The 16,435-nt window shown below is 41.8% G+C and overlaps 1 protein-coding gene across 3 annotated transcripts in view; it reads right to left on the bottom strand.

Annotated features, from left to right (window-relative positions):
* FBXO25 (F-box protein 25) overlaps positions 1 to 15,521 on the bottom strand; it is a 65,051-nt gene extending 49,530 nt beyond the window's left edge. For 2 of the 3 annotated variants that reach the window (XM_006026314.2, XM_006026315.2), the window contains exons 1-3: positions 15,354 to 15,521; positions 5,124 to 5,227; positions 2,031 to 2,080 (exon numbers count right to left, since the gene is read on the bottom strand). In XM_006026314.2, coding sequence (XP_006026376.1) covers positions 2,031 to 2,080; positions 5,124 to 5,227; positions 15,354 to 15,490 — 291 coding nt within the window. In that variant the 5' untranslated portion in view covers positions 15,491 to 15,521. Of the gene's footprint in view, positions 1 to 2,030; positions 2,081 to 5,123; positions 5,228 to 15,353 lie in introns of those variants that run through there. The other variant, XM_014521161.1, reaches the window with a different exon arrangement.
* Positions 15,522 to 16,435: the final 914 nt, after the last annotated feature.

Below are 16,435 nucleotides of genomic sequence, written 5' to 3'. Positions count from 1 at the left end.
CTGCTGAGAACTTCTCACAAAGAACTCAGAAGAAGTACAGAATAATTCTAGCTAGCCATATCACTTTTTGATGGGGAAGGAGGCTAGAAAACACAACAGTAGCTGGCATTATATTGCCTCTTTTACAGGCTACAAGAGGTCGTGCTGCTTCCGATACCAGGAAATAAAGAGATTAGCAAAAGAACTGTTGTTTCATGCTAAGTAAAAATAAATAAATAATAATTAAAAAACCTCTCTCAGTGTCTTGTGACAGAGGTCAACCTAACAAGTTATCAGATGAGGCACATTACAGTGATGGCAAAATCACTGTGCTTTACCAAGGAGTCTTAGAGAACACTTAGGCTGCCTATACACATATTCAGGGGTGGGTGGGGATTTTTTAATTAAAAAATGGTTCCCAGAGAGCTGCTTTAACTAAAATGCCTCATTGTCACATGTATTAAGCTCCTGTGCATTAAAAATGGCCACAGTTGCTTTACCTAAACCTCATTTGATGAAGTGTAAAGCACCCCTGCAGCCATTTTTAAATGTGCAGAGGCGTATACGTGTGAGGGTGAGGCCGCATTGGAGCATTCTGTGAGAATGTGGAGCAGTACATGTATAGGCAGTCTTTGTTTTCATACCAAATGAAAATTATTTTATTGCTTTCCAGACACAAATGAAGATGGGATGAGCAGTAAACCAATTTCTGCAGCAGAAGACCCTACACAAATCTTAAAATGCAAGTTGTCAAGTATGGTAATCAGCGCCTTTAGACATAGGCATTCAGTTTAGTCAGAATACAACCACAAATCTTAACTTTGTTTACATTAAATACTTTTTATTTTAAAAACCTACTGTATTCATCCACAAAGTGCCAGCATGTGTTTTCTTTTCACTTGTCCATCATATTGAGTGGCATGATAAGGAGAGTAAGGGAATAGGATCAGTGTGGACAAGTGTAATGAAACTGTATCCAGGAGCAAAAGAAGCTGAAGCTAGGATTGGGGTAAAGAATCTGCTCAGGTATTTTATAATAAGCTATTTATAAAAAAAGTGGTAGCTCCTGTCATACTAGTCTAAGGTGCCAAATCTTTCACTGCTTCTTCAGTGTGGGAAAATACTGCACAGTGCTTTACCTAGGTCAGAGGATGAGTTTCTGTCAGAATCAAGATGGTTTCCCTAGCTAGAGTCAACCCACCTTTCCCCCCAACCTCAATGGCTGTGTTCAATGGGAGGGCAGGACTGAATCTTCATAGATATGTCCAAACCCACACTTCTCTCAGCTTCACACATGAACCCTTGCTGAAACAGGAAGAAATGGAAGCAGTGAGCCCCAAAGGGACAGGATGTCATGCACAAATCAAAAAATGTTCTACTTTTGGTATTCCAGTAGCTCAGTTTTAGTCCATTTATCTTGTACCTTTACTGATGAGATTTGAAAATTATACAAGAATCACACAATCAGCCAGGAGCTGCTTATATGTGCTTTCACCGAATTCAGTGTTCCTCTTTGTAGCCTTATAATCAGAGTTTTCTTGCTTCAGCTGTATAAGATTCTAGCATCTCTCTACAGCCATGTGGTTGCATACAAATACACATGTTCTTAGGACAACTGTTCTGCTGCTTCAAATACTGGAGGCAGGTAAAGCTGCACAAACTGCAATCAAATCAGGACTATGGGTATTGAACAAATGGATAAAAAACAGACCTCCAATAAGAGGTCAGGGCACAAGTAGAACAAGTATATAGAAAGGTAACAGACAAGCATGGCTGCCCAGTGGCCTTATGCAGCAACAGCTACTCATGACAGCATGTTTACAGCATTAAATCTGTATAACATGCATTAAAAGCCATATTGTATCCTGCCCATAGGCTCAGATCATGGACTTCCTTGCTTTGTGGTGTGCATCTTCTTAGAGATGGAAAGCCAGGACTAAGACACAATTAGCATGCAGTGAAAACAAAACCCTCAATGTACTACTTATTATGTGTAGTGTTCAAGTATATATAAGACCTGCAAGACTAGATGCATGGCATAGGACACTTACTTCTCTGGTGCTCTCTTTATGAACATAAATCCATTTTTCACGATAAAAACCTAAAACAAAATCAAATACAAGTAACAGTTTTAACTTTCATCATATTGGCTATATTTATTAAAGACAAAGTTAAACAAATGATCACTCCTGATAAAATTTAACTTGTTAAATTCTTATCTGCATCAAAGAAGTTTTGATTGAAGGCAGCTAACAAAGGCATGAAACAGGGAGAGGAGGCTGGGGGTAAATTTTTCTTTACAAATGCTTATGTGAATTATCTAGTAGACTCAATAACAAAAAAAACACACTTTTAGCCTGCGAAATCAAATACTCAGAAGAAGGGAATGCTAATTTTAGGGTTCCTGGTACGATCCAAATTGCATCCCTGTATGCATGCATCATTGCCACCTTCCCTACAGGGCTCCTACCTCTTTCAGTTCATATGCTCTGCAGGTATAGGAAGACTCTAGGTCTTCATGGCATTTACACGCGTACCTTTTTGTCCCGTGACACACTGGAGATCCGCTGCTTCAGAGCAGACTCAATTAATTAAGTCTGCTCTGCACGGTAGCTGATGTGAACTGCACTGTGCCACATGAAGTTATATAAGCAGCAAAATGAGCGTCAGCGGGTGGAAAATGGTGGCAGTGCACTTTTGAACTGAAGTGCTTCCGATGTGTTTTAGTTCAAAAGCACACCGCTGCCATTTTCTCAGTACTGACATGCATTTTGCTGCTTATATAACTGTAAGTGCCGCAGCACTGGGTGCTTTTCAAAGTGCCAGCTGCTGTGGTGCATGCACGTGTACAAATGCCCCTTGTCTTCTGCTGTGCTGTGCCCTCAACCAGGAGCTTTCTATATCTCCCTAGTGTTCAGTGTTCTTCCTCTGTTCCTAAAGGGTTCTAAGCAATAGTATCCTCCACCTGTAGGCCTGCTCTCCAGATCCATTTCATCCTTGACTAGCCAACATATTCAGCTCTGAAACTGAAGGGAAGTGAAGTGAACAAAGTCATCTAACACAGGGGTTTTCAACCTTTTTTTAACAAATGTACCCCCTTTGGTCTCAAAGTTTCAGCTCATGTACCCTTTTATATTTTTTTCTTGTTTTTAAAAGTGGGGTAGATCGAGGCCCCCACAGTGAGGGATGGAGTGGGGCTGGGGCAGGCAGAGTGCTTGCTTCCTCCCCTCCCGCGCTCCAGCAAGTAAGTCCGTGGGGAAAGGGGCAAGGGGAGGGGACAGGGGGGCGGGCAGATCAAGGCCCCCCAAGTGAGGGAGGGAGTGGGGCACAGGTAGAAGCAGGGGCTGGGCTGAGTGGGGTCCTGGATGGGCCGGGTGGTGGGACAATGGAAGCCTAGGGTTGCCCCCGCCGGGCCTCCACTTGTCCCAACACCTGGGCCGGCTGGGGCCCCACTCACCTGTCCCTGCTCCTGCCTTGTTCTCTCCCTCACCACGGGAGCCTCAATCTGCCCCACACTGTGGTGAGGGAGGGAGTGGGGATGGGGATCATGAGCCCCTCAGTGCAGGAGGGGATGGAGCAGGGGCGAATCATTCACCTCTGTGAGGACATGGAGGATGTGTGTGCCCCCTAGATCTGCACGGGGGGTGGGGCAGGCAGCAGTGGCACTGGAAGCAGGGCTACAGGGTGGGGGCTGTAGCCATCTCAAAATTCACCTTAGCTCCTTCAACCCCCTCCCAGCACAGTTCGGCCGAACACCCCCACCAGGAACAGTCTGGCACTGCCCCAGCACCAGCCCGCAGCAGCCCACAGCCTGCCCTGCCCTGTGTGCTGATCTGGGAGCACGCACTCCCCATGCCCTCCCAGGGGTGCGTCTAGCAACAGTGCTGGGAGGAGGGGGCTGAATGTGGGGGGCAGCTCACACACAGCAGCCACTGCCACCACCACACTGCTTGGCCGCATGCCACGCCGCTTTCCCATGGCTGGTCACAGCTCTGCAGGCTGCTGGCGAGCCTGGAACCTGACCAATGGCTCACTGCCAGGGATGGGTACAAAACACCGCCTCCCACTGCCATTCACACCCTCACAGTTCTGCTGTAAGGGGGTAGCAGCCAATCAGAACAGCAAGCTGTGGTGGGAGGTGGGGAGGCGCCACGGTGTGCTGCGTGGGACCAGCGGCACTCAGCGTGTCCCTCCTCCTTCCCCTTCCTTGGGTAAGAGGTGAACGTGCCAGGGGAGATGCCGCTGCTGTGCCCTGGGGTGCACTCCATCCCTGCCCACCTGCTTATACCCCCTACAATCTTTCTAAGTACCCCTGGGGATATGCGTACCACAGTTGACAACCCCTGCTCTAACAGGTCAGGGTAAGTAGACAGACATTTAAGGCATTTTTACATGTGCTGTGGGACGTGGCAGCGGGCACTTTAATTAGTGAGCTGCACTAATTAAAAGTGCCTGTGCATGTGTATCAGCGTCACCACATGTCCTCGTACTGAAAAAAATGGTGGGCGGGCACTTTGAACTAAAGCTTATTGAATGTGTTTCATTTCAAAGCGCCTCATTGCCATTTTTTCAGTGCAGAGAGACACGGCAATGCTGGTACACATGACGCAAAAGGCTGCTGGATTAATCAAGGCTGCTCCGACATGCTGGATTTCCATGTATAGGAGCCCTGTGTCTTCAGGTTTGACAAGTTGCCATGTAAAGCTGTGCTGTTTGAAAACAGAGTCAAGTAAATAGGGATGCCTGCACTATTATCACAACCAAACCTGAACTATTTTGCTGGTGGTCCCCCCCAACTTTTAAAAACAAACAAACAAACAAACAAACAAAAGGTCCTATAACCTCCATTAATTGTACTTTAGAAATTTGGCATGCGGGTTGCCTTGAGATTATTAGAAGTGCCATTTCATGAATAATCATAAAATCCTAAATGCATTTTCTTTGGCTCCATCAATATCTGATGACACATGATTAATAAAATAAAAGTTTAGAAAAGTTGTATCTTTCATGTATCTAAAGTGAATTTTTGTACAAGTACAAATGTTAGTAAGTTACGTCCATATAAGTGGGTTTTATAGTGATACTTAGGTACTTTAGTAGGTTTGGAAGATGTTCCATAAAAGTAAAAAGCAATCTAGTCTTACATTGTGAGTTTGCGTTATTCCTAAAGTGGTCTTTTTTCCTTTTCTTGGCTGCAAATTCACAATCTTCAGTATTGCATATGTCTTCATCATCAACTGTTAAGATGCTGAAATTAAAACACACACAAGTATAGCTAAAGATCCATCTAATGGTTAAACATTTGCATCTTGTTGTAAATACACTGCTGTACTGCAAGATGATGATCAACTGGACATCCACCCCTTTTTAAAGAAGAATTCCCTACATCCTGTAACAGGAATTTCCAAACTTTTCCCTTCCAGGGAGTAGGAGTACCACTTCCTTAATTGTGAAGAAATTTTGCTTTTGATCACCATTGCTTAAATTCATGCTTGTGTAGTTAGCCTGAGGTCCAAGAAAAGCATTATTTGCCCAGGAAATTTATAAAAGAAAAAGACTTATTTTAATTTAATTTAATTTAGGAAGAACTAATATAATCAGCTAACTCTATAAATCATTATTACATACTGGTTGATGGACCATTTTCGGGACTTCTGCAAAACATCCAAATGAAAATTCTGGTTGCTTAAAAGACAACACACACTTTTGTGACAAAAACCAGGAAGCTCAAAAAAAATCCCAATTTTCTGTCCCTAAGCCAGCAGCACTGCAACATCATTTCTGGTGAGTAGTTTTCTCAAAGAGCTATTGGTTACAGCAGAAATTAGCAAATGAAGATCACAACCCTATCTGTTTTAGACAACCATGAGTACAGTGAGGACAGCATAAGTATACTCGAGGACTTCCTTATCTTTGTTTCTTAAGGAGAATTAGAAGTATAATTATCCTCAATATGTGAAACATGAAGAAATATGAAGAAACATTTTTTAAATGCCATAGTTGGGCTGCAGTAGGAAATGGATGTGTTAGTGAAGCACTTTCAAAGAGTGACTTGATTTCTTTCATAATGTGGCAGCTAGCTAAGGTGTAAAACAGAAGAGCTGCTGTAAAATGGGAACATCCTTTACATAAAGGGCCTGAAAATCAAAAAACAATTCACTACTATGCTAGGGAAATGTCTGCATGGAGACATTCACAAAAGTGAAGGGAAATCCAACTAAAGTCAACCTACATATTTAGAAAAGTCTAAAATATTCAATAATAACTGAATGAAGTTCTAGGTTCTGAAAATTATGACTGATTTATTTTTCTTCACCAAAAATGAAAGAATAGTTAATATGAATATTAGGGGAGAAACACTGCCAGGCTATTCTGGTTCAAGCACTCCAAGTTTTGTGGGCGTTTTTTTTTTTTTTTAATCTTGCAAAAAAAAGTAACTTGGTCTGTTTAATGCAGAAAACAAAATACTGATCTAAAATGTGTATAGTAACCTAATGTATACTCTTATATTTGGATCCAAGTGCTCAAGATACCATTTTGATGCATTTAACATAGATCTATTGTAATATGCTGAGACTTTTTAAAAAAGCAAATTCAATAAGATTTAACAAGCCTGTTGGATATTACTGATAATATTACCTAAACAAAGGCTTAACATTATTTTACAAAGGGAAACTTCAGTCTCAGCATACATCTAGGCATGCTCTGTAGGCTCCATGAGTCTGTCTAGTGACAGATGGCAGCAGTGCATAATGTAGCCCCAATTGGCTGACCTAGACTGCTCATGGTCAGTCTGTGTTTCCCCGCAGCACAATGTGGGGATTGTGAAGGGGGCACGTCCCATTCCCTGTTGGAGCAACAGAGTCCAGGGAGAAACATTCTTGATGGGGAATGCTGCCAAACTATGCTTTCTTCTGAGAGAAGTGCATGGCATGTACAGACATTCACTGCCCAAGGAGAAACTCTCTGCTGAGAATGGTTCATCCCTAGTTTTTTACCCTGTTGTTTTTCTCTTGGAGTAGCTATTTTTATTGTGGGTGAAAAAACTTGAGCATCTGTACACTCAGATTTCTCCTGGGAGAGCAGCAACTCTCCCAGGAGAAACTGAATGTCTGTAGAAGGCATAGGGAGAGCTCATACCAAAATCCATACCTCACGAAAGGCCATACAATTCCTTCAATTTGCAGCAGTTACTAAAAAAAACAAGAACCAAATATATAACTTAGAATATGCTCTGTATTTACTGACAAGGCAACATCTGAATGTGGTAGATTTCTTGTGAAATAGTAATAGTCTGGAGAAAAAGAGCTGGTAACTGACATAACTACCATATCATAATATTAATATGATGTAAAATATTGGATGAATCCATTTTATTTTAAACTTTTAAACTCTTTAGACACAAATAAGCTAATCCAATTTAGTCACAGCCATTACTGACTTCTGCTTGCCTCAGCTTCACCTACATATTATTAATTTTAGTTCAGTTATTAACCTTAAATGTGATAGTAGACACTGAGGATCCTTAAATGTAATGTAGATACATGAGAGGAGTGTGGATGTGTACATTCCTGTTTTGCTCAGCCAATACATGCATGCAATACCAAACACAGACTTAACAGGAGAAGGCTTTCTCAAATCAATAGATGGGGGCTGATTCAAGCATGGATAGCAAGTGCTGTGTTTAAATCAGTTAATCCATTCCCAGAAAGCTCAAATCTTGTCTTCTTCCCAAAAGCATTAGCCAGGCTAAAGGGCTTTCATTTGTTCCTGCACATCCACTGTCATACCAACCACACACAAACACCTTGACATCTCCTTCCCATACCTGCCCACAAGTATAATGTCATCACTCTACCAGATGGGCACTAGGAGCCCAATCTATTTCTTACCAACATGGAGCATAAAGGGTCCCAATAACAACTAGGGAAACGGGACTGGGTAATAGGGATTTCCTTTGCAGTGTACAATGCTACTTCTCACAGTGTATAACGAAGAAATTGAAAGACTGCCAAACAGTAATTCACAATTCTACTTCTAGAAGCTGAGAAACATTCTAAGGAACTCCCGGCTACTGTTGATCTGAGAAACAAGTTATAATTAACTGATATTTTCTAAATTGACAAGCCTTAAGAAGCTATATAGCACAGGAAAAGCCCGCTTTGTTTTAAATGTTAGGCCACACCACTACATGCCTACACAGCATTTCTATCATATTCACATATAATCAATCTATATGCATCTATTGATTAATCAATACTCTCAAGTACTGCTCACAAGTGGGATAGTAAAAAAAAAAAAAAAAAAGAAAGAAATTCAACAGATTCCAAGAAAAAGATTAATTTGTTGGTACAGTTTAGGGCTCCATAACCTCTGATATTCTACAGCAACAAAGTGAAAGAATTTGATCGTCCTTTGCAGAAAGTTGAGGTGTTTTAACAGTGCTCTCCTAATTCAGTTCTCTGTGGGAGGGTAGGAATAAAACCATCTGAAAGACTTTACAGCAGTGGCTCCTAGCAGTGGTTCCTGTGGTTAGGATGGCAGCACCAGGCCAGCCCACCCCCACAGCTGTCAACAGGGGAGGAGGGGGAACAGCAGCACAGAGCTGCTGGTTGTTTTTGAATGGCCAGAGCTGGGGGGGGGGGGCAATTTAGCAGCACACCCTTCCCCCCATCACTGGCGAGGGCCAGTGCAGGTAGACTACCCACCCCCTCCAAGACTATCTGTTTGATTGGGGGTGGTGGGGGAGGCTCTAACTCATGGTGCTTTTTGTAAAGCACCATGAGTTAGAGTGAGGTCCTGAATATCTGTAGGTGCACAAAAGGTCAGTCTGAAGCATGCACAGAAAATGATGACCATGGGCCACTGTAGGACCTTCCCTATAGCTTCTCTAATAGTGACAGGGCAGGCATCAGCAGGTGCCAGGGCAAACCCATGTGTAGAGGCAGGTGCTGTCCCTTCTTTTTCCATAAATAGAACCACTGATACCAACCAACATACCCCTTGCCCTTCCTCAAAATATCAGAACCTAATTTCAGTTGTTCAGTATTTTCCCCTTTTGCAGCTTTGGAGAATACAAAGGTGAACTTACCTTTAAGATGCATGTTTTCTCCCTTAAAAGAAGCTTTACACAAGAACAAACTGAGACTGGTCTGTGAAACAGAACCAAAGCCTGTTAAGCTCTTGTTGGCTACCGCTGGAAAGCAGCAGGAGATCTAAGTACCTAGCTATACAACAAAACTGGAAATATTCCACCAGCACAGACTGCTTCTCAGTGTTACAGCAAATTCATTTTGTCCTCTGACAGCATTAGCTGAGAGCAGGATCAAGTCCTCTGACTTCTTTCTGTTTTGTGGATGCCAGGTCTTACTAAAAGAAAGCAACACAAATGGACTGCAGGGAATACTACCAATGCCTTTTTAGTCTAACACAGAAAACTGCCAAATGCTGAAGCTTTCACTGTTCTTGCCACACGTTCACACTGGAAACAGACCAACGTGGTAAGCACTACATTCACTGCAGCCCATTTTACCTGAAATGGCAAATAGGAGACCTTTATCCACAGTTACTACCTGGAAAATATTCCGATACAACCTCTACTTTCCACTGGTTCCCACAGGACAGTAGTTTCTTCAAAAATTCCTCCCCAAAGATGTTTACATCCAATACCAGATGAGTCTACAAGATTAATTTACAGATACAAACTACAACTAGCGTTCAGCCAAACACATCTGGTGTTTCTCTCTTGAACTGTAAAGATTATACTCCAGATCAGATTTCCAAATACTTCTGTATCTTAAAGAAAGTGGGAAAAAATCTGCACCCATTGCACCACACAGCATTTATGTGACTAACCACAAAGAGTAAGGGGCCTCAGTTCTGCAACCATTTTATCCATCTCAGCTTTCTTAAAAAAAAAAGAAGAAAAAAAAAACAAACTAGTAAAATGTAGATGACTAGTAATAATCCTCAAATTGTTTCTGTAGACTTCTGCTCATTTTACAGTTAAATGGTTGGTTTTGCTCAGGGACATCTGTTAAATAATATGCAAGAAAAACATATTTTTTAACTTCCAAGGCAAACTTTTTATAAAGAGAATTCTGATGACCAAAAGTAACCAGTACTTCCATCCAGGCTTTATCTGTACAGTAAAAAGAATAGCAGTTTTCAGATACCGAAATAATTAGATTTTATTTGTATGCAACAAAACAAGATCAAACTGAACTGAAAAGTGAATGGTTAATGAACTTTAACTGTCCCAAGACTAAACAATTCCAGTTTCCCTCCTTTCCTAAACATACCCTATAAAAAGATGGAATTGATGTCTCAGTGCTCAAATTTCCCCTTACTGCAATTTAAGACAATGGATAACTTCTATATAAGAGAGCAATAGACTGGGTTTTATTTTAATATTCCTATGTTAACTGTTAATGCTGGTATAATACTATGTGACTTGGTTTACCTTTACTGTGTGCACAGAGAATGAAGGGTTATGCTATGCTAGGCCTAGCTATATGCAGAAAGAGACAAGATGGATCTTGATTAGCATTATCTGTCTCAAAAGTCTTTGGTGGTATGAGATGCCCAACACCCAGGAGGTGTCCAGAGAAGACAGATAAACATGACGACAGATAAACATGACAATGGGAGAACACCTGGTTGCCAGCTGCTGGGGGAAGGGGAAGAGGGGGTGGGATGTTCTCCTGAAATGGACATTCTCTACTGCATGCAAATACTGAAGAAATATCATGAGTTTAGATTTTTTTTTAAAAATCTGGTTTTGGAGAATACAATATCTAATTTCATAGAACATTTTGTATATAGTCAAGTCAAAGACTAACTTCAAGACAATCTAGAGCAGGAGGAGCAATTATTTCAGCTGGAGAGTTGCTCACTGAGTTTTGGCAGGTTGTTGAGGGCTGCAAGGGTAACCCCACCCCTTGACAGGTGCCCCACCCTCTAGTCACCATCTTGGGACCAGAAGTTCCACCCCCTAACCCCTGACCACCAAAAGTCCCTTACCTTGCACCTGGAAGTACACCTTTCAGCAAGGGTTTGCCATTTCAGAACCATAAAAATACCAAATTATATTCTAAAAATCAAACGTCTACTACAGGGGCATTCAATTATATGGGGCAGAGGGCCGCTTACTGAGTTTTGACAAGCCATTGAGGGCTGCATGACAGGTAGCCAGGGGCAGATATATATTAATTTTCTAAATGTTTAGGGTCCCGCGGGCCCACATCTGGTCTGCTGGCCGCATTATGCCCACCTTGATCTACTAAAACATGCATTCCGTTGTAGTCTAGATATAAGACTGTTTAGGCTGGATATAAGAAAAAAATTTCAGGTATTGGGGCCTCAGACAGTAAAGAACAGACTCCCTCCAGATGTGGTGCAGGCATCTTCTATGGACTTATTCAAGAAATGCTTTGATGCTTATCTTGCTGGGGTCCTTTGACCCTAGCTGACTTCCTGCCCCTGGGACAGGGAGCTGGACATGATGATCTTCAAGGTCCCTTCCAGACCTAACGTCCATGAAATCCATGAATTCATTTAATTTCAAAAAATATTTCTGTCCTAATTTACTTGTGTTTTCATAGAATACATAGAGGTAATTGTATAATAGCTCAAAATACAGTCTTACTCTTGTATATTGTGGGGGGGGAGCATGTGGGTGTGTGTGTGGGTAAGGGGTTTGTGGGGGACTGTGTGCGCGCAGGGGCGGGTGGCTGGGGAGGGCTATAGCATGTGTGGAGGAGGAGGGGGGCAGTCTCCCCTCTCTCTCTCTTGCCCCCCCTGGCCCCAGGGCACTGGGATAGGCCCTGAGTGCCTACTCACCACCACTCCCCACCCCCTCATCCCCATGTGTCACTGCTGCCCTTCTGCTATTTCCCTGTCCCCCACTTGCCACTCTGGGACCATGCCCCAATTGCATGCCTAAAACCACAGGATGCCGCAGGAGCCAACCCAGCTCACACCGCACAGACCTGGCTGAGAAACAGGAGGTCCCATGATGAGTCCTGCACTCTGGCAATGCAGCCAGGAACCAGGTGGTGCTGCCTCCCTCTTCCCCCTCCCCTCCCTGCGTTCTTATCTGATTTTCCCTCTTGGGCACAAGGAGGTAGGGCACAGCCCCAGGGTCACAGGCCAGAAGCCTGTCAGGCAGAGGCTTCCAGTTGGGGTGGGCAGGCCTTGCTGCTGCAGCTGCTAGGTCCTGCTGCCGGCTCCCCCTGGGTCCTACTGTCGCTGGTGCTTGTCATCTTTATCTGATTGATTTTTATATTAATATAATGTTTTATAAAATTTGATATCTCAATATATGTATTATCATCATTGTTGTCATTATTAGGAAGTGTTCTCAACTTTAAACAAAACTTAAAAACACAAAGCTTTTAAGTCATGAGTATCAATACTGGAAACAGAGAGATATAAATATACAATTAAGATAAGCAGAACAAAGTTCCTGAGAATTTTAATGCATGCTTACAAAAACAGAAAGTTGTAATAAGTATGATATGAATTGCAAAATACACATTAAGTCAAGTAATAGAAAGTCCTTATAAGATTTATGTAACATTTTGAACACAGAATCTACTTTTTCTTCAACGGTATTTTTCAAGATGCAGTCAAGATAATTTTTTTCACAAAGTATTTGAATTCAAGAATGAAGAGGGAGGTTTAATGGAACACTGTTCTGGATAAGCGAAGCTATTCCCCCCCAATTTTTTTTTTTACCCCATTTCCCTTTTTTTGTTAAAACACCCACACTAGCAAGACTATGTGAAAAAGCAAGATGTCAGTGGCAGATCAGTACAAAGAACAGAAAGAGAGCACAGTCTGCAACATCAACCGAGTTGAGTCTCAATACAAATTTAAATCATAATGTACATCCCACCATGCATACACTTCACTTTTGTTTCTTAGTTTCGGCTGTGATTTGCAAATTTCCAGAATGGAGGTACGAATACACCAAGACAACCCATTTGCTTATTAATTCCCTTCAGAGCCACGAGAAGGCTCTTTTGAAAATTATCACATCTCGGGGAACTAACAACATGAATATTAGATGCCTCCATGACATGCTATTAAGTGAGTTCAGCTGATATTCCTAGCACAGAGCATTGACCTCCACAATTACTTTTTGGCACTACTATTGTGTACCAGATGGTATAAGAAATATGTTGGAAGACTTGCAGAGCATGAGGTCTTATTTTAGAACTTTTCTTTTTGTTCTGCAGGTGTACTTCCCATTCCCATTATAAAGTTGTCACAACCCAAAGGGTGTGATTTTTGTTTTTGTGTGCGCTTTGGCCCACTGAATTATTTTCCCACCAAATTGTAGCTTTCTTTGCAGGGTGCATTTCTTCTTTGCAGCACAGAAATGCTCGGTGCAAAGAGTTCCCGCCATTCGTATTCTAATTCGAGTCCCATTATTGGCTTGCGTTAAATTATTCACACGTGGCGGCTAGTGATTGGCTTGCTAGCCGTATAAAAGGCTTGGGTGGTTTCCGCCCAAGTTGGAGAACTCCGAGGAGAACCCCCGTAAGGGAGGACTCCACGAACACCAGAAGGAAGAGACTTCATGCTGTGTGAAGATCTCTAAGCGCTGCGGAACCTATTGGACCCAGTGCATTTAAAGCAGGCAACAGGGGTCTGATCAGCCTCTAGCCTCTCCCCGTCACCGAGCGCAAACCTCGACGTATCCCTCTCCCTGCGCACAAAAAAAAAAGGACCCAAAGAGCCTAGCAAACTTTGTGTGAGTGAACTGTGAGTGAACAAAAGGATCCACGGAGCCTCGACAACTCCGTGGGAGTGATCGAATATTGTCTGAGTCCTCAAACGAGGATTTAAGCGGAGCTGTGCCTGGGAAACTGTCCAGCCTACGCTGCGACCATCTTCGGTGTAAGTAAACAATCTTGAATCAACCATTTCACGTCCGTGCCTAATTCCAGTGTGTCGCCTGTTCTCTCCGACCCAGCGTGCCCGGGCTGCTGGCCACAGCCCACGCGGCGCGAAAAAGGGCCCGGATCGCTCCCCGCCACCCGCACATGGCGACGAGGATGGGATCTGGAGACGGCCCGCACAAAAGTGACCACATTTGTTTATATTATGGGGCTAAATGAACATAGTTGTTCTTGCTAGTATTCAGCTTAGGCTCTATCCACTTCTCTCCTGGACTCAAGGACGGGCAAATGTGCATCCAAAAGCTTGTCCAGCATCTCATCCCCCATAAAAGCTGGTCTAACAAAAGATATATTAACTCATATCACAAGCAATACCTTTCAGGGGATGGAACCAAACAGGAATAAATCAAGACAAGAACTGCAAAAAGATTTAGATCACAGAAGTTTACTAAAATCTGCCAAAAATATTATTCCATTCCAATATCAAGCTAGCTAACACATGAATCAGGTTTACTTTAAGAATTACAAAGGAAGATGTATATTTTTGGCACTTAAGACTTCCCACAGACATCAATGGACTTAGCATAAAGATCAAAGGCATTATGTGGCAACCTGGGTGCTAAAACAGGGGCAGGGAGGAAGTTATTGATGGTACCCAAGGGTGAATTTGATACTAATAAGAAGTGCAAATGATAGTAGCTAAAACCAGACATATGCAGATGACTGTTCCACAAGCTTCTCACAACACTGTGAATGCATTTTGACCTGTAGGGCTCTTAGGATGGGCCATGACTATCAAGACAAGATCACTGCTCTTGACTTAATGCACACGAGTACTGTGAGTCAGGACAAAGATAAAACCAACTTTCACTTGTTACACTTGCTAGACATGGCTCAATTTTCTTAAGTGTCATTGACAAGTCTTTTCAGTCCCGCCCTGACATGCCTGAATCACACTCAGGTACTCATTCACCGTTTATTTCTAAAATATGCAATAAGTAAACCTGAATAGTTTATAAACATTTTTATGAAATCATTGGGCAAATGGACATCCCAAAAACTGGAGTTGGTTAGAGATTATTTTTTTAGGAAAATAACAATTTTACTAACTCCCTCATTTTGTTATAGCTACATTATAAGGGATAATATGACCTTTTTGAAATTAGTGGAAAAGCATTACTAACCCTTAATCATCAACACTGACTACATTTGTCATATTACATGTGACTTTAAGTGTCCTATGTACATTAAAAAAAATATTTTCAAAATGTTGATTAGCACTTTTTGTCCAAGGCAACTGATTACAGTTAGGTATTTCTACTGCATTCAGGCAAAAATGCATATAGCACAAAAAAAAGACACCGTGACTAGAAATCACAATTACACCTTTGAGCACAACCCCTCCTATACACCTCTCCCCTGACTTCCTTGGTGGAATAATACTGGTCATTCTCTCTTGAAACTTACATAGCGTGACTGATATCACTAAGTTGGGCCTTCTCATCTTCAAGCGCTGGATCGAAAGATTCACATCGTTTCCAGCCATCTTCCGTTTTAATCCATCTCCATCCTGGGGATCTCCAGTCCTGGCCCAAAAATGGCATGACTGTCCTATAAGCAATGAGCAGTTTATTCATGACAGATGTGACAACATGATTATTCCTGAAAATGTTTCAGAACCTGACAAATCTTTATTTCAGTCCCTCTTCTATTTTTGAGCAGGCAAGGTATTTTCAGGAGGCACAGTTTTCTGGTGTAAGCAATTAGTAGTGCTAAGAAATAGATTGTTCCCTGTTCTCCCTTGTGATTTTTAAGGATGACATGAAATTCTGGGGAATTTTTTTCCATTGAGATTTTTCAGGTCTCATCTAGATTGGTATTTTCCCCCAAAAATTCTGTAATTGATTGAGAAATAGTAAGTTTACAGCTAACAAAAATAAAGCAGGAGGAAACCAATCTCTTATTGTAGTATGAATTGCTCCCAAAGCATTTAATTTTTCCAAGATCTATTTCCATAAAACAGGAAAGATAAGTAATATCAAGTTCATGTTTCAGGCAAAAGCTACAGCACATACATTTTCACATTTAGCAACTCACCACAATTTAAAACTCAACTTTCTTATTAAAGCATTAAGAGGACACAAATCTAATTACAACTCTCCAACTTTCTGTCAATTTTAAGGTACAGTACTTATAGTGAGGACTCGCACTCTACCTAGTGAACACAATTCCTCCTTACGCATTTCACACACAAAGGATTATTAGGTATGAACACAAATGATCTGGAAATGGGAGAACCTTGCAGAAACTCATAAATTGTTAAACTGGAGATACAGTTTGTGAGGATATAATATATAGGAACTGAAGAAAGAACTGAAAAGGAAAAATATCAGAACTAAGCTAAATAAATCTTGGTGACTTTGTACCCCTCAAAAACAAAAAACAACTCCACAAGTCTTGTAAACAATGTATCTAAGTTACTCAACTGATATACTCTTACTACTTGGTAATTTATTTATAAGCCTGTTACTTTGGATGCAGTTTTAATG

This window comes from Alligator sinensis, unplaced genomic scaffold (genome assembly GCF_000455745.1).
Source record: "Alligator sinensis unplaced genomic scaffold, ASM45574v1 scaffold244_2, whole genome shotgun sequence".
Lineage (NCBI taxonomy): Eukaryota > Metazoa > Chordata > Crocodylia > Alligatoridae > Alligator > Alligator sinensis.
Note: the sequence above shows the minus strand (reverse complement) of the source record. Positions and strands in the feature narration are given on the sequence as shown.